This window comes from Adelges cooleyi, unplaced genomic scaffold (genome assembly GCF_023614345.1).
Source record: "Adelges cooleyi isolate 19-005CV unplaced genomic scaffold, UGA_ACOO_1.1 ACOO_flye_CR_arks_rails_tigmint_CR_PRNA_381, whole genome shotgun sequence".
Taxonomy (NCBI): Eukaryota; Metazoa; Arthropoda; class Insecta; order Hemiptera; family Adelgidae; genus Adelges; species Adelges cooleyi.
In genome coordinates this window covers 1,795,469-1,813,754 of record NW_026096058.1, presented here as the reverse complement: position 1 = coordinate 1,813,754, position 18,286 = coordinate 1,795,469, and the positions used below count along the sequence as shown (strand labels likewise).

The window sequence follows — 18,286 nt, the reverse complement described above, 5'->3', positions numbered from 1 at the left end:
TGTCCTGCAAATGAGTAATAAATTGAAGTACTGATTACACGGCGTAGCTGTACTTATAATGATTATTATACCTATACAATGCAATAGGTATTACATGAGTACATTATTTACCCGTTAATTCCATTGTTGTTTCATCGAGACTCGTCATATTATGTTAATTAGGGATTTCGTAGTTTCCACCGCTACTACTTAAAAGTAATACATATTATAATAATCGCAGGCCACCGCTAACGTCGTTGGTCTAATACCTATTAATATTACATTAGGTAATGTAATTTGAAATTTACCAACGATTTTCATTCGGTAAACGGTTATTATCGAAAACTCGAGTTACGCGTTAATGTGAAATATTTTAATTGTATTCCGATTGCGCAGTGTTTTATCACCGAGAAATGGAAGATTATAAGTTTTTATTCAAAGTGGTTCTCGTGGGCAATGCAGGTGTTGGAAAAACATGTTTGGTTCGTCGATTCACTCAGGTGTTTACTTATTCACAATTATTAGTAACAAAAATAATATATACATAGTTTTTGAAAAAAAAACAAATAAAAAAATTGCAACAGTTTATTCCCATTAATGGGTTTATTGTTGTTGAAGTAAGAAATTGTATTTCTTTTGTTTGTAACTGCAACTTTCACCTATTTTGATCACATACATAACGATGTAAATTTTTTTGTATTCATGCAGGGAATGTTTCCTCCGGGCCAAGGTGCTACCATCGGTGTAGATTTTATGATTAAAACCATTGAAATTGACAATGAAAAAGTCAAAGTAAGTGTGTTATTAAATAATAAAAGTCTTATTAGTGGGGTATCCTCGACAATGAAAATAAACTAATAAATTAATAAAAGCTATTGTTATATAATGAATGTAGTATAGACTATAGTATATATTCATTAAATTGTACTATGTCTTTAAATTATTTTCACAGTTCTACACATAATATACTGTTTTTAATACTATCCAATAATTTTTCAGCTTCAAATTTGGGATACTGCAGGCCAAGAAAGATTCCGTTCTATAACTCAAAGTTATTATAGATCAGCGCATGCATTAATACTGATATACGATATAACATCACAACCGACGTTTGATTGTCTCAACGATTGGCTTAGAGAAATCGACGAATATGCTAACAATAGAGTTTTAAGAGTTTTAGTTGGTAAAAAAAAATAGTAATAAATTCAAAAAATTTATTTTTAGTAGACTGAGCTATCCTATTGTTGCAAATTGTTAGCGGCTTGTGTGTATTTAAAACGAGTAAATGTAACAAAGACATGTACCCTCAAACCTAAAAACATTTCCTTTGAATACACATCGGCCGTTCCCACTTTTAATATTTGGGTGGCTTATGTTAAATCAATAATATTTAAAATAATTTATATTATTATTTTTTTTTTTTTTTAATTGGTTTTTTATGTTTATTTAAGGTAATAAAATAGACAAAGAAGACCGTGAAATACCATCTCACGTTGGTCAAGATTTTGCTCAGCGTCACGATATGCGTTATTTAGAAACATCGGCCAAGCAAGCTGATAATGTTGAAAAACTATTTGTCCAAATTGCTTCAGAATTAATGGAGGTAAAATTCTTTAATAATAGACACATAACAATAGTAGATATATATATATTTATCATAAGGTTTTACGACCATAGTCTGTAATTAGCATTCTTTTATAATTGACGTTGACGAGAACTGATTTAATTGAACAAATTGACTAAGTAAAAATACACAAGTATTTCTTTATGCAACTTAGTACTATCAAATTTTTTGACAATGAAAAAACTAGTATTAAAAAAAATTATATACATATTAATTTTACAAGATATGTTTACCATTAACTGATATTATACCTCATATATCATGTAGGTTAAATATTTTGTTCATTTTTTTTCTAATAACTCAAATAACTTTAACAAAAAATTGTTGTACAAATATTTTAATTTAAAACTTTTCAATTTTATTCCTTATTGTCGCGAAATATTCCCACGATAAGAAAGAAGATAATTGTTATCTATAATTGGGTTTTTAAATTTTGTAAAGGAAATTTAATTTCTATTCATTTACTTTAAATAATCGAAAACTTATCTTTGACATTTTTTTCTACTAAATTAAGATTTAAAAAAAAACCAAACCCAAAAATATAAATAAAACCACCTAAATAATAGAGAATAATATTATACTGTTTACCCAACTAGGTTTGTATTAATATTTTGAACCACCTCTAGATCAAATAATATGTATGATTAGGTGTGACTACCGAGCATATATTTGGAGGAATGGGGCGGCCTAGATTAAAAAAAAGGTTAATTTTTTTAACTATTTAAAAAAAATCAATCACCAACTTATAATTTTAAATGCAATTAAAATGAAAAGGCATACGTATATCTGGCGCAATGCACCTCAAGCCAGAAAATGCTTTTTCCATTGACACTTGAAAAATTGATAACAGAAATAATATTATACTTACTTTATAATACCCTTTCCTATGTATTATATAAACAATAAAGAGAATATAAACGTTGAAGTGACGCTCTCAAGAAAGCACAAGACTTAGGAGAGCGCAACGTCACTCGATGTTTGACTCATATCTGTTTTAGTCACATATGTTTTTCTGGGATACCGACTAATTATTCATTATAATATATATTAAATAATTTTATTTCAGCAAGCTAAATCCAAAGGAATGCCGACCGAGAATCCACAGTCGTTGCCATTCAACACGAGGACAACTAGATCAATCAATGACTTTTGTTGTAACCGTTGAAAGTATTAATTCGTCAGTATTATTTTTTAACTTATATAAATGTATCATTGTTGTAACGCTAATTACAGGGTAACTTGTAATTTTACTGATCCCTCTGAGAAACTATTCGATAACCAATTGTTTTTATTAGTTACCTGGCAGTTGAGCTCGATGAGCTAGTTTGGTACTGGTTAATACTGTAAATCAATACCGAATTGGCCATCATAGTTTTGACTTACTATTTCCAAAATATTATTATTATTTTTAGTCAACGTGGTTGTACTTAATTTATGCATAATATTATTAGGTATTATTATAACAAAGCAGTATGCTCAATCCTAGTTTGTTCGCTGTGCGTTTGATTCGATTAATTGTTAGTTACTAAGTAATCAGCAAAAACATAATATTACGATTATTATTATTATTATAAAATTAACTTCCTTTTTTTATTGAGCTTGTTATGAAATACGTCGTTTTATTCTTTAATATTCGAAACTAATAAATTTGTATTTGACTCAGTATTATGTTTACCTTCAATTGTGTGTCTAAGGCAATTTTATTTTTACGCTTATTTTTTAAATGTAATAAATAGAACAATTTTAGCATAGATCAAACATAGTAATTATTTTATTTAATAAATGTAGAAAAGTGTATGGTTTAGGTTTGTTATGCCTTTTATGAAGAGATAACGTATTTGACGTTTTAATAGCTCTTTAATTAAAAATGTATTTTTACGTACATTACATGTTTCAAAAACAATATTTAGTTAAACGTGTTTACTTACCTTAGAACAAAAATATTATACATATATATATATAACATAATATTATTGGTTATGTTTTTTTTTTTTAATATAAATCAGTGCAATACCTTGTAAACTACTAGTGGCTGTATTAATTAACGTTATAAATACTAATAATAGTATATTTATATATTGACTATTACATAAAATATGTTTTTACACAAATTGTTTGATCATTTCTTTTTATATTATTTTTTATATAATAATATTATTATCTTAACATTTATGTTCTTGCCTCGTTATAAACTTTACGTCATCAGTGTTGTGTTAATTTTTTTACTTTATTTACATTTTATAAATGACATTTCAATTGTTTTATTACTTTGACATTTGACACACTAACCACTTTTTTTTTAACTACTCAACTATAACCATTAAAAAAAAAACCTCTCATCAAAATTAACTTATATATTCTATAAACACTTTTTTTTTTATAAGGCCAATGTTAAATGTATTTATTGTTAAATTAATGAACATTTTGAAAAGTATATATTTCATGTCAATAAACAAATGAGAACAATCACATCAATATATAAATATTTATATATCTAATTCATTTTTTTTTTTTTTTTTGTTGGTGTATGTAAATAAATTATTTATGTGTAAATCCTTAGTTTTTCTTTATTTATTGTGCAATAACAAAATAATACAAATATAATTCAATTTTGTGTTTATCAAAAAATGGTTACTTATATTATTAATTTGGCTATTATATACTGTTGTATTACTTATTACTAACTTGAATTCAGAATGATTTTTTTTATAAAAGTAATGAAATGGCTGGTTGAAAAAAAACAACATTCACTATAACGTGATACATATGATGTTACGCTAAAATGTTATAATACATTAAAAAACATTAAAATTGGCTCAATCATACTCCTTCGGTCTATCAAATTTTTTACTTGTAACTGTTATGAAATCCTTTATCGTTGTATACTTTGGTTTTGTTTTTTCACATAATTTTTTTTTTTTATGAAATTGTCAGTTTTTTGGCTGCAATAGACTTTTTTAGTATTTAGACAAAAATTTGTTCCAAAAAAAACACTAAAATGTAAATAAAACACATTTATTATGTTATGGGTATTTTTTTTACTATTATTTTTTTGTACTGGTATAATATGTATTGATTTTCAGTACCATGTTTATTTTTTAGTTATACTTTATCTGCATAGAGGTCTTAAATCGTAACTGAAACTGACTATCCTCAACTTGCCACTGTATCTTTAAAGGTACATACTATTTATATATAATTTTCCATGACCAAACTAATGAAGAGTAATTTATATTTAAAAATTAGACTTTGTCAAGGGCTTATTGGGCAAAAATTTGAAAAAGGTTTACCCTAGAAAGGCAAGAAAAACACTCAATAAATTTGCATATTTTTCAACTAATAAAATTACACGCGCTATAAATCTTTTTAAAATAGTCGAATTTATTTCAAATTGTAGTATTATGTTTATAATATTCTTTGAACATAGTACTACTGATGAACGTTGACAAATCAAAATAGTATTAAAAACCCTTTCCCTCCAGAATGAGTAGGAACTTCTTTGCCTACTTTTTTAGCTATAATTTAAGCCGCTTAAGATCTGAAAATAAAACTGAAGGCAGACCTAGAGTGAGGCTATAACAGTTTATTAGAAAAAAACCTGTAGTCAAATTTTTTTTTTACTAAGGAATACCTCCTCTCTTTCCCCAAAAAGGGGAAAATTTAACTTTGACAGAAGTAAATTTCCAAGTTGTAATGTGTGAGTGAATCAATAGCCAACAAGTATCAGACAAATCTGTTCATCATGTCATGTAGTGTTTTTTTTTAAGGTTAAACTGAAATAGTTTTGGGAAGTCTTAAAGTATCCAAGCTTTCCTCCTATCTACTGCACTGGTCAGCATTGCTGTAGAAACAGCCTCACTATTTAGAAATTACAGGTTAAAAAAAAATCTCTCATTATAGGTACTGCTGTACTATTTAAATCAAAATATACAAATCAATAAATTTTACGATTATACTAAATATATTTCAGTATTAAACGTATAAATTCAGAATAAAATGTAACGGTTAGATTTACACTACACGTATATAATTCGTTTATATTGGTGTATTTTCCGTGTATAAACCATTCGTCGAAGTTCAGTATATTTTCCGTTTAAAAATGAACCAATATATTTGGTGTAAATTAAGTATAATTTCATATAAATGAACACAGAAATGTTATTAATATTATTGGACAAACTGGTATTATTTTTAAAAATAAATGTAGTTTTTACACAGAAAACGTAACCAGGTTTATAATTATCAAATTTGACAAAAAGTCATATTTGAAAAATCGGTGACTTATGTCGTTTTTGAAATGACCGATTCAGTTACACATTACAACTTTTTGCTTTTAATTAAGATTTTAAAAAAAAATTGCCTTCAACCAACCGCTCCTTAATAAATAGGGGCATGACGTCCCCTTGATTAAAAAGTAATAAACCATGATATTATCAACTATGAAGTAATATGCGTCGTAATATACCAGCTATAATATTTCTTTGGACGTTAATATTTTGAAATTAGGCGGGAATAATCATATGCAAACGCTTTGGAAACGTTCCTAACGTCATGGTCGACAATCTATCCGTGCTATAATCTCGGTACGGAAATTCGGATCATACTTCAGTCACGAATAATTCTCCGAGAGGGAAGTTCGTTCCTCTATATATATATCATCTTCTTCCTATCCTTCACGCTTTCATTATTTTTTTGTAAATTTTGTTGTTCGTTTTATTTTAAATTATTCTATTTACTGTAAATAAACACTTTTTTTCCTATTTTTCGATCGTGCAACAACTTAAGTTACCAAAGAACCAGCGCTAACATGTACGCTGTAAAAACGCCCAGTAAATACATGACAGCAAAGACCAGAAGAGGTGAGCTATACTTAAATATTATTCGTTACTATAGTATTGTAATACAGTTTTTCGATTTTAATTACATTTCTTTTTTTTTCTCTTGTTTGGTTCGCAGGCGTTCGACACAGTTTCGACCGACTCGATTCGTTTCGTGACAACTTGAAGAAAGTCAACGGAGCGGAAGACGAAGAACTATCATCGTAATTTGGATTTTTTCACCTACGTCTCTGCCGCTTAATAACGTACGGATTAACTTTTTGTTTTCTAGGCCCGAACCAAAACCAGTTTTTCATTCCAACGGTCATAGGAAATCACATCACAGGTGTCACCCCTCACCGCCCGACGCAATAAGTCCACAGCACGAGAAACTCATACATTACATCAATGAGTGTAAGATTTTATTTATTTTTATGCTTCTACTCATGATGTTGACCCGTTTGACTGGTAAAAAATAGCCTAATGCTTAATACATTTATTTTTAATATCGTACAGTCAACCGATCGATATTGAGGGAAAAAAATCAACGTGTAAAATAAAAATAGATCAGTGGGGAAGTACGAAAAATTGTTGACAAATTTTATTTTTAATATAGTCTTTTACAAAAGTTGAATGGAAACTGCTTAAAATGAAATTTTAGTGTCGCAATATTTCGTCTAAGCTTAGGTTTCACGCTACACTTAAAGTTTATATAGAAACTACCTAAATGGTGTTTAACAGACAAAAATGGGTAGACATCAGCCATGAGGTTTTACCACTAGAATTATGTAATATTTCAAAATGACTTGTTGAAAAGTTAACTACCTCAATATTATAAAAGTTGTTAAGTACCACTTAAGCTAATAATAAAATGGCAATTTGTTAAATGTCACAGTAGTTTTCTTTACGATATTATATTGAATTATGTTGAAAAACGAGTATTCAAAGTTGTCGTTAATTAGTATGATATCTCAATGTTGTTTGTCTTTTGCAGTGTTTACAAGTATTATTAAGTCAAGTATTATTCATTATTATTGTTAGGGAGCTATTCATTAATTCTGATAATTGATAAACTGTTATATTGTAATAACTAAAATATAATTACAAAAAATACTGTTAATAATATCGGTTGTAAGCAAAAATCAAATAGCAACTTGTAAAACTGGTTTGTATTATAATAACCAATAAATGTCATTTTATTGGAACTTTCAACATATACTTTATTATAATCTGCCGATTAACACTTTTATGGATTTTCCTTGTCGTTTATAATGAGATGTATTTTATAATAATTCTTTGGCCAGAAATGTAATGTCGCACAAATATTGTGGAATACATTTCATTATTATTATAAAAGTTTTCAATGTTTTGTATGTGATTTTAGCAAGTTTATGACCAAAAGAATAACAGTAATATATATTTATTACATTATTATTATTATTAAAAAATTATTTTGCCAATAATTGGGATTAGTATTACTTAATAACTCTCTTAAAGAGCACGATAATTATATACTAATTGCCAACGATCACACGATTCAGGAGGATATTAATGCATTCATTAATTAGTCATTAAATGTAAATAGGCTGATAATATTATACTATTTATTCATTCAGCACTTATGCAATAAAAAACTCAATATAAAAAAATTTATATTGTAATAAAACTTTCTTGCTCATCAAAGAAATTAGTTCCTCACTAACTAATAATACTAAAAACCTTGAAATTTAATCAATCAATTTAATGTTAATATTACTTAATTACCTATAGTAATAAAAATATTAACAGTAGGTAATTATTGTTGAATTGTTAAATAATTATGTGGTGAGCTTCTTCAGTCTAAGAAAAATGTACATTTGTTTTACTTGGCCAAACAAAAGCGAAAATTTTATACAACAATTCATTATTTTGAGAAGTTTTAATGTTAATAAATAATAATTGATAGTAGAGAAATGAATATTTAAACCCTTAACCATAAAAATAATACACTAGCCTGAAGATGACAACATTATTTTGCAAAATGCATATTTTATTTTTCCTCAGTACTGTATAAATAAAAAAAATATATATATATATATATTATTACACTTTATGCAACTTCCCCATTTTGAGGGGCACAAAATACGTGATGTTTTTGACAAAGTACAAACATAATTTTAGCCTTATTTATTATTTAATAGTTTGTTAAAAATATTGTATTAATTTGTTTGTATTTTTATGTTTTAGCTTGGCACTCGGTCATAGATAAGGAAGAATCATCAGAAAGTAAATATTTTATTTTTTTTGTACTTAATACGGCTGACATGTTTTTCCAAATATTGTAATTTATCATTTTTTTTTTAATTTAGGTTCTCAGAAAATTGTTTATTTTAAACCTGAAAATAACACGGACTTGCTAAATGGTAACTAAACGATTCGTTAATTATAAATAACAATCGCGTTAACTCGGGTCTTTTTGTTTTTGTTTAAGATTTTCAAGCCTTCGACTTAGACACGTACTGGATCAAGCGGTTGTACAACGATATCACAAAGTCGGTGCCGTGAAACCGTTTTTATAGTCCTACGCATAGGTATTAGAAAGAAAAAAAAATGTTATCAGACTCGCCTGTAGCTTACAAAGTCGTCGCGAAGACATGATGGACACGTGCATGCATACTTAGTCAAATTTGTGTCACAATAGAACATCCGTTGTCTTTAAGACACCTTGAAAGGGATGGGAGGGAAAATGGCAATAGTAGTTTTTTAAATACGTAGTTAGTCTAGTTAAAGTCAAGTATGTCGACGCTGTTATTATGAAATTATTGTGCAAGTATCGTTTAGTTAATCGATGTTTCCTTTTAATTTACTGTTTTATTATTATTTTTTCGTTATTATATTATACAAATTTATGTTGTGAGTTATCTGAACAAGACTGAAATTTGTATAAAAAAAAAAATTGATCGTGTACAATTTTTTGTTTTGCTTTCGTTGAACCCGATTTTATTTTAAAACTCTGGTAGCTCTTAACGGCATAAGAATCGAAACCTGTTGAAATCATAAGAATTGTTCGAACAATTCTTATGCCGATATTTTTTTTAAATTATTATTATTGAACGTTTTTGATTATATAAGTACATTTTTTATATATCTATACATCATCGAGACAATATTGTAGATGTAAAACTTCTTTCTGTTAGATTGCAAAAGTGAAGGAATAAATTTTGTTCAAATGGCATTTGTTTGCTTTTTCGTTAGAAAATTATTTGTTGTCTTACTAATTATAATTAATAGAAGTTAAAAAAAAAATGTAAAACGTGCTGCCATATTTTTTTATACACGAGACAATATTTATTGCACTCGTTAACATTATTTATGTAGACTGAATGTATTTGCATATTATTAATTAATAGTCGTTATCTGTTATAGTAGTTAAAAAAAAAAAAAAAAAAAACACTGAAGAAATACTGTTTATTACTTGGAGTCTAACTTTACGTTATGCCATCATTGCAGATTAGAAGATATTATTTTCTTTTACAAAATTAATAACTTATGGCTATAAATGAACAGTATTGCACTGAAAAAAAAATGACCCACTAATGAGACATTAAAAGAAGAAATATAATGTACAAATTATAACAAAAGCCAAAAACTTATTGTTAATAATTGATTATTAAAGAATAATAATTAATGTTGTTTCAAAAAGGATGACTAAGCACATACAATTGATTATAGGATTGCAATTAGTTACTATTTACAACATTGAGTTTTTTTATCTAGAAATGAAGTGAATAAAATAAAAGTGAAATAATCATCTGTTTTATTGTTAAATTATTTTATTTGTTAATTACGAATACATTTTTTTTATTGGTGCAAATGTCTAATTAATTTAAATGACTTTTCAATAATGTCTTTCTTTTTTGAAATATTACCCAGAGTTTGTGTAAATTCAAAAGCTGGGTCGATACCAAAAACTAGATCATTCAACTTTTTATAAATGAAAAAAAAAATGTATTTTAAATTAACCAAGGTAATGTTTTTTTTTAAATATATATTATTTATCTAGTTACATGCAAAACAACACTATTTTATTAATCGTAAAAATAAAATATAATTAAATTTATATTTGACATAACACTGTGTATGGTAATGAAGAGTAAAACCAATTTACGTCGAGGTTATAATTCATTCTCATCTTGTCAAAACCACAAATTTGTAAAATAATAATTTATTTTTCGTAAAACCATTTTGATCAATTGTATAAGGGATTTTATGTAAATTCAGTAAAACAGCGACAAATAAAAATAAACGTATATTTTTTACAATTCTATAAACTAACAAAGTTTAATTTTAGTCATTAACAACTATAACGTCTTATCAGTATAATTCATTTCACTTTAATTTTAGTCTTAACGTATAAAATTAAAAAAAATTCAATTAATACATTAAAAATTAATTTTCGACGTCTCTATACCAGTTACAAAAATTCAAATTATTTGTATTAGTATTTTTTTTTATACTACAATTCAACTACAAAAAAATATATATAATATAATGTAGACATCATATATATTCCAAAAGAAGCACATTTTTCTATGTTTAAATAATAATAAAAAAAAAAAAATAATGCGTAATGTTCATCACCAAGTAGTTGAATAAATAATATTTTGAATTATTATTGAATAATACTTAATAATGTATGGCTAACAACCTTGTAAGTTGATTCCCTTAATACATTTTTTTTTTCTATGTAACCCTTACATTTTAAGGTATTTAAAAGATTAATTTGTAGATAATATTAAACACGGTTGTTATACTAGTTTATCTGAAATTTTAAGTTCGGTGGATTTAAAAATTTCACAATTTTCCAATACCCACGGATGTTCCATAACCTCTTTCAGAGGTAATCTGTTTTTGGGAATTTTGACTAGCAGTTTTGAAATCAGACTCCTGGAACTTTCGCTCATGTGAGGTTTGAAACCATACATGACGGCGCAGATTTTTTTAAAAGTCGCAGCTTGTTCGGTACTCTCGAACGGCGGCGATCCGCACAAAAATTCGTAACACAAAACTCCCAGACACCAATTGTCCACATACTCGTTGTACGTTTGAGAATTGACCATTTCCGGCGGCAAATAGTCGATGGTGCCGCACATGGTGCTCCGGCATTTGGATGGCGCGTGCACGGACCATCCGAAATCGGCCAGTTTCACCACGTGATGGCTGAACAACAACAGGTTCTCGGGTTTTATATCGCGGTGAATGACACTCTGCATGTGACAATACTGTAGCGCGTCAGCTACTTGACGCAAATAGTACGCGGCTTTCGGTTCGGTAAAACGCTTTTGCGGCTGTGCATTCAATACCTTGAACAGTTCGCCTTCCTGAGCAAACTCCAATATTAAATAGATTTTTTTCTCATCCCAAAAGTACGTAAGCATTTTTAGAATGTTCGGGTGGCTCAAATGCGTTTGTATTTCTATCTCGCGTCGCACTTGGTGTTCCATTTTATCCTTTACTAGTTCCGATTTAAACATCATTTTCAAAGCGACCATGTATTTGGTATTTTTTTCACGTGCCAGATAAACACGACCAAATTTGCCGCGACTCAACGGTGTTCCTACCTCAAAATCGCTTAACGACCATTGAAAATTTGCAGGCCGTTTAGCGCTAAGGTCTATCATTTTCTTTTCGATTTCTTTCACCGCACATTTGATACGATCCGGGATGTTGATGTTTACTATTGCCGTCATTGTTTGGTCGTCAGACTGAAATCATAGAATAATTTTCACTGTAATATTTCTTTTTTACAATATGAATAATACAACATGAGTTATATATTGATAAGGCCAAAAGTAGGACAAGTTTTAGTAAAACAGTCAAATGAGCTACAAATTTGTATGGTATACTGTTTAGGTAGATAATATTGTACAACTATTATTTATTGAATAGTATATACCCAAGAAAATACCACTAACTCTTTCCCTTAGATGAGGTTGAATTTTTATCTTTATTTCATCTTTTTAGCCGTAGTTTTTTAACTCAGGGTCTGAAAATTAGACTGAGGGTGGATCTAATGTGATTCTATAAAATAGAAATTTCTTTTTCAAAAACCTATAGTCAAGATATTATTATAAATGAAAAACAATTACACAATCATTTTTATAAAAAAATTCAATTGTTACCTGTTGATGTTTACTTATTACAATTTTCATTGATGTTTATTTTTTTTTTTTCATTTACACAGGGTGATTAATTTAACGTAAAAAACATTATTTTTTTAGAAATAATAGTAATTATGTATATTGTCACTGTAGTATACAATTGCCAATCGACCAGTCAACATTCTCTGTAGATTAATCTTTTTAAAAAGTTAATAGCATACATATTATCGTTATTTTAAAAAAGTCTTAGGATTTGGGGTCAGAAAAACCTATGAAATATAAAAAAATCTGTAGTCACACTTTTTTAATTGTGAGAAACCCCCCAATAAAACCAATAGAACTCATTGTCTACAAGATGATTAATGATCATAACCGTTTTTGTCGTCTACAGTTTCACAATGAAGCGTTTATTCGAAAATTACAAACCTTTCCAATATTTACATGCTCCGTCCCCGCTACTAATGCCTGATCTAATTGTACGGTTTTTTTTTTGGTAAGTATATTGATACTATAATGTTATTACTATAGTTATGCCAATCTCGATTGTAATATCGCTGGTTGGTAGTAAGTATATTTAGGAGCTCTAATTATTATTTTAGATATCAGCAAACCCACTACACACAAAATATATCCGGCTGACGGAATTTTCAAAAACATACCTTATGTCGGTCGGCAGGTGACGAAGGCGAATACTTGCTCGGAATGGTAAAAAATAACCGAAAATCGAGACAATAATTTAACAAAAACGGTTAAATTAAGACGTAATCGACGTAAGACACGGTGATTGTAAATTGTACCTTAGAATAAATAATAATATTAAGGTAATAATATATTAGTTGTTCATCATCAGTTCGTTCGTTATAAAAATGAAAAAAATCCAAAAGACGTTCGGCAATCTGCGTTCGAATTTCAGAGAGATTCACTGCGGCCGGAGGTGGCGACCAATGGCAGGCCGGCGTTCGAAATACCGGCCGCTCATTGGTCGGATGCTCTATGTGCATCGCCGCCCGGCTTATCACTTGGCGAGTCAAAAATCGGTTTTCCTTATCAAAAAACCCAAGGTTGTCGCGATAATTATTTATTTTTTGCCGTGACTCGTACCTACCTGCCGCCGACAACAGCAGGGTATAATATTATGGTATTTGTTTCGACTAGTTATTCTGCGTATTAATCATCCGTATTGTGGACGTTTTGTCTTATGGTCCCGTCACAATGTACGACTAATTAATTATTATTAACCATGTGAAACCGTCAAGCGTGTGGTAATCCGTCGTTTCACGAATTCACAAACATACGGTTTTTGGTTTGTGACCGCCCAGTGTGGTATTACATTAACATCAATAAATTCAAAGTAATAGTGAATATTAATTTGTTAAAAACAAAAGTGATCAAAATGAAACAATTATTTCTCGTACTACTCATACTGTGCTGTTGGAGCAACAGCCATGGAGATGACCAGCAACCTGCTGTGAAGGAAGTAGTAGAAATTAAGAAGATAAATATAACCGATGGTGGAAACGGTTTTCCGTTAGAGCAGTCGGCAAACGATTCGACCACGAACGTAGAAAAAAAGGCTAATTCGACTACGGACGCTACGACGGCGGCATCTAATGAAACTGTAGTTGCTAATTCCACAGAAAAATTGCCGCCGGTCACGCCCGGCGAACCCGTATTGCCGAAAAAAGGATCAGCTGAAGAAGAACGCAACAGCTCGATCGCTATATTTTTTGTGCTCAGCGTGCTCGCTTTGGGTATACTACTCATCCATTTGATGCTTTCTACACATTTCCAATATTTACCGGAAAGTGTTGTCATAGTGTTCCTCGGTGCTATCATCGGTCTCATCATTAACCTTATGTCTGAACAACACATTGCCAACTGGCGAAATGAAGAGGCCTTTTCTCCGACAGCTTTTTTCCTCGTCCTATTGCCTCCGATCATTTTCGAATCGGGCTACAACTTGCACAAAGGAAATTTCTTTCAAAACATTGGATCGATCTTGGTATTTGCCATAATTGGTACCACAATATCAGCTTTGGTAATTGGTGCCGGTATTTACGTTCTCGGTTTGGCTGACGTTGCGTACAAATTAAGTTTTGTCGAGAGCTTTGCTTTTGGCTCTTTGATATCTGCTGTAGATCCAGTTGCGACTGTAGCCATTTTTCACGCATTGGACGTAGATCCCGTTTTGAACATGTTGGTTTTCGGCGAGAGTATACTGAACGATGCCATCGCTATTGTGTTGACCACGTCGGTGTTACAATCGAATGGGCCGACCATGAGCACTTCCGAAGCCGTGTTGACCGGTATCAAGCAGTTTTGTTTGATGTTCTTCGCTTCAGCCGGCATTGGAGTCGTGTTTGCGTTGATCAGTGCTCTGTTACTGAAGTATGTAGATTTACGAAAGACGCCTTCGTTGGAATTCGCCATGATGTTGGTGTTCACTTACGCTCCATACGTGTTGGCCGAAGGCATTCATTTGTCAGGTAATTATTTTTACTGAAATGAAATTCATGTACAATTTGTATTTTTAACATTGGTAGTTGTGGATAACGACAATTTATTCCTCTTAGGTATTATGGCTATACTGTTCAACGGCATTGTCATGTCGCATTACACTCATTTTAACTTGTCTACTGTCACTCAAATTACCATGCAGCAAACTATGAGGACATTGGCGTTCATTGCAGAAACCTGTGTGTTTGCGTACCTTGGACTTGCGTTATTCAGCTTTAGATTGCACTTTGAACCAGCTCTGGTGATATGGAGTCTCGTTTTGTGCCTAATCGGTCGGGCGTGCAACATATTCCCGTTGGCTTATTTGTGCAATAAGTTCAGAGAACATCAAATCACCAAACATATGATGTTCATCATGTGGTTTAGCGGTAAGCTTTATAATTATTATTATTTTTTAGTATAATACGTATTTGTTTTCGTTTTAAAGAAGCTTATTGATGCAGATATTGTCGTGATTTTACGTTTTTAATTGAATTAATCGGTAGATCATAAGACTAATATTAAATAATCGGTTAATATTTTTTTAAATCGCAGATTAATAAAAAAATTATATATTAATAATAATTAATAAATCGGTTTATACCGGATGTGAAAACTAAATAATCAACAATCGTAACAAAATTAACCGAAATAATCGATTAATTTATAAAAATTTCAATACATTTAAAAAATCAGACAGCCCTTCAAAAAATCTGCATTCAATTTTCATTTTAAACATTTTGGTTAGGATAACATTTTGAAGTTTAATGAAAAAAAGTTCTTTTTCAATCGGAAATTCTTTGCTGCGATAATTTATGTCGCGTGCAATTACAGAAGAAATACATGCAAGCTCACGATTTTCATTGTACTTGTGTTTCAAAAAAAAATATTGTTAGATGGCAATGAACTTGTTTTCGAACGAACAACACGCAAGATAAAATTTACATTCTAGTTGTATTATGTTTGTTTATGCACTGGCTTTTTTTTTGTTTGTTACGAAATTAAAACATACAAATATAGTATTATTTTAAAATAGCTGTTTGTTTCGAATGGACTAATTTTTTGATGGTATTTACTTTTAATTTAAAATTATTTTTTAGGCTTACGAGGAGCTATTTCGTATGCGCTGTCATTGCATTTGGAATTCAGTAACGAAACCAGACACGTTATTATCACCACCACGTTGTGTATAATATTGGTGACCACATTGTTGTTCGGCGGATCGACTATGCCGTTAATGAAGGTAGTTTTTATTTATTTGACGTACAAGTTTTCGTCAAGTTTTACATCAATGTATTTCAAATATATATATATGTTTATACTTTTAGATATTACAATCAACAAAAACAGGACGAAGCGCTCGGCGGCGCAGGAAAGACAAAGCCATATCTCTGAGTAAAACTAAAGAATGGGTATTTACTTAATGTTTGAATTATTACGAGAACCGCACTCGACTTCATTATTATATTGTTTTTGTATATCAATGTGTTTTATGTCAGGGACAAGCGATCGATTCCGAACACTTGTCTGAATTAACAGAAGAGGAAATGGAAGTAAATTTCATACAGTCGCGAATCAGCGGTTTCGCAAAACTAGACATCAAATATTTTATACCGTTTTTCACTAGGCGTTTCACTCAAGAGGTGAGTTTACATAATAATAAAATCTTATCAAGCTGTTACGATATTTAAACACTTAATATTACGCAGACTCCAAACATGCCACTTTCTTTAAGAGTGGTTTTAAAAAAATTATAATCAAGTCGTTGAGAATTAATCATTCGAGTTGTCTAATTGTAATACGTCGCGTCGATATATTTCAGGAATTGAAAGATTGTAAAACGCAAATGACCGACCTAACCAACCAGTGGTATCAAGCGATTCGCATAACCCCCACGGCGTCCGACGACGACAAGACCAACAGCAACGGACAAGCTCAGACGTCGAGTCGCCAATCCAGTTGACAATTACAGCAGCCACCGGTTGTCGCACGGCAAAGTAATGGAGGAGAAACGCAGTCGTTGTTACATCGTCAAAACATCAAAATGTAACGGTTTTGTTTTACAGGTAATAATATGTTTAGTGACGTTCAAATCTTGTCGGCATCGAGTTTACCACATACGACCGGCCAGCCGCAGTAATATATATATATCTATTATGTGTGTTTCTATTTTACGTACTTAAAAGAAAAATTTATATATATATATATATATTTATTTATTTATTTAAAAATACAACTACATAAACAATATATGTTAATTGTAGCATACCTAATAAAAGAAAAAAATTTTTAAAAACTTAACGAAAACCAAACGATTAAAGCCAGAGGAGATGGCCCGTTCGCAGTGTACTCTAATCAACGCTTAAAGTCTGAATTTAAGTACATAAATATATATTTTATATTCATTTACAATAAAACGCATAATTTATATTGTTATCTAATAGAATTATAAAAAGTGTGATAGTCATTTAATCGTAATGATGATTTATAGTTTATATTCGTCGTTGGTCGCCACGCGACGACGTACTATTTATTTATTGTTTTTGTTTGAATATTTAGTTTATTTTGTTTTTAAATTTTGTTTCTTACGAACTTCATCTTGGGGTATATATTCTACGTTTGTATAAATATTATTTACTAAATAAAACACACGAGGGCAATTTTTTTTTTCCATTATTAATTTTTTTTTTTTCAACTGACAAACAATGTTGTATTTTTAAATTCAGGGTATCTTTTTTTTATATATATATATATATGTACAACTTGACCACCACCAAACGTGCATTTATATACGTTTTTGTGTCGATTGGTATTTCGAAACGACCAATGCCTTGAAAAATTGTATATTCTAAACAAAAAAAATGTTCATAAGTCGGATTTATAAAAATTTTTTTTTTTATATATAATAATTTACCGTGGGAAGGTGGGAAAACCATCGCATTCTCCTAACGTACAAGCAACGGCGGCAGCAGTCTTTTACTCGTAACGTTACCTCTTTATAATAAATTGTACTTGAAAAATGTAATCTTTGTACATCTGATATGTTTGTATTGTTATTGAGTTGTTTTCTTGTGATAAAAATAAATGTGTAATTATGGAGAAACAAAAAAATTGTATGTTCATTTGTTATTTTTAGTGGAGCGTCTCTCATTCACACGCAAAACACCACGGTTTGGTTTGTTTGTTATCGTTTACCAAATCATATTACTATGCTAATGATGTTGACTTAT

General features: G+C 29.8%; 4 protein-coding genes across 4 annotated transcripts; 3 read left to right on the top strand and 1 right to left on the bottom strand.

Annotated features, from left to right (window-relative positions):
- Positions 1 to 13: 13 nt before the first annotated feature.
- Positions 14 to 4,474, top strand: LOC126841434 (ras-related protein Rab-30-like). Its single transcript, XM_050577922.1, has 6 exons — positions 14 to 266; positions 376 to 479; positions 688 to 771; positions 979 to 1,162; positions 1,431 to 1,582; positions 2,670 to 4,474. Exons 2-6 carry the CDS (start codon positions 393 to 395, stop codon positions 2,766 to 2,768), a joined length of 606 nt encoding a protein of 201 aa, XP_050433879.1. The 5' UTR covers positions 14 to 266; positions 376 to 392; the 3' UTR covers positions 2,769 to 4,474.
- A 1,745-nt stretch (positions 4,475 to 6,219) lies between these two features.
- On the top strand, positions 6,220 to 9,633 carry LOC126841342 (uncharacterized). Its single transcript, XM_050577757.1, has 6 exons — positions 6,220 to 6,462; positions 6,560 to 6,644; positions 6,713 to 6,834; positions 8,647 to 8,685; positions 8,769 to 8,822; positions 8,891 to 9,633. Exons 1-6 carry the CDS (start codon positions 6,411 to 6,413, stop codon positions 8,962 to 8,964), a joined length of 426 nt encoding a protein of 141 aa, XP_050433714.1. The 5' UTR covers positions 6,220 to 6,410; the 3' UTR covers positions 8,965 to 9,633.
- Positions 9,634 to 10,800: 1,167 nt separating this feature from the next.
- On the bottom strand, positions 10,801 to 13,544 carry LOC126841314 (aurora kinase C-like). Its single transcript, XM_050577710.1, has 2 exons — positions 13,220 to 13,544; positions 10,801 to 12,164 (listed from the first exon to the last, which is right to left on the bottom strand). Exon 2 carries the CDS (start codon positions 12,147 to 12,149, stop codon positions 11,208 to 11,210), a length of 942 nt encoding a protein of 313 aa, XP_050433667.1. The 5' UTR covers positions 12,150 to 12,164; positions 13,220 to 13,544; the 3' UTR covers positions 10,801 to 11,207.
- Positions 13,545 to 13,624: 80 nt separating this feature from the next.
- LOC126841312 (sodium/hydrogen exchanger 8-like) lies at positions 13,625 to 18,183 on the top strand. Its single transcript, XM_050577709.1, has 6 exons — positions 13,625 to 15,046; positions 15,134 to 15,445; positions 16,157 to 16,299; positions 16,385 to 16,468; positions 16,556 to 16,699; positions 16,879 to 18,183. The coding sequence occupies exons 1-6, from the start codon at positions 13,954 to 13,956 to the stop codon at positions 17,017 to 17,019; spliced, it is 1,917 nt and encodes a 638-aa protein (XP_050433666.1). The 5' UTR covers positions 13,625 to 13,953; the 3' UTR covers positions 17,020 to 18,183.
- Positions 18,184 to 18,286: the final 103 nt, after the last annotated feature.

Excerpts from the sequence above, each read along its gene's own strand:
- LOC126841434 (XM_050577922.1), top strand. The coding sequence starts at position 393 with ATGGAAGATTATAAGTTTTTATTCAAAGTGGTTCTCGTGGGCAATGCA. Across the intron at positions 1,163-1,430 it reads AGTTTTAAGAGTTTTAGTTG|GTAATAAAATAGACAAAGAA; the intron begins GTAAAAAAAAAT and ends TGTTTATTTAAG. Across the intron at positions 1,583-2,669 it reads TTGCTTCAGAATTAATGGAG|CAAGCTAAATCCAAAGGAAT; the intron begins GTAAAATTCTTT and ends ATTTTATTTCAG.
- LOC126841342 (XM_050577757.1), top strand. The coding sequence starts at position 6,411 with ATGTACGCTGTAAAAACGCCCAGTAAATACATGACAGCAAAGACCAGA. Across the intron at positions 6,645-6,712 it reads GAAGACGAAGAACTATCATC|GCCCGAACCAAAACCAGTTT; the intron begins GTAATTTGGATT and ends TTTGTTTTCTAG. Across the intron at positions 6,835-8,646 it reads CATACATTACATCAATGAGT|CTTGGCACTCGGTCATAGAT; the intron begins GTAAGATTTTAT and ends TTTATGTTTTAG.
- LOC126841314 (XM_050577710.1), bottom strand. The coding sequence starts at position 12,149 with ATGACGGCAATAGTAAACATCAACATCCCGGATCGTATCAAATGTGCG.
- LOC126841312 (XM_050577709.1), top strand. The coding sequence starts at position 13,954 with ATGAAACAATTATTTCTCGTACTACTCATACTGTGCTGTTGGAGCAAC. Across the intron at positions 16,300-16,384 it reads CGACTATGCCGTTAATGAAG|ATATTACAATCAACAAAAAC; the intron begins GTAGTTTTTATT and ends TTATACTTTTAG. Across the intron at positions 16,700-16,878 it reads CTAGGCGTTTCACTCAAGAG|GAATTGAAAGATTGTAAAAC; the intron begins GTGAGTTTACAT and ends GATATATTTCAG.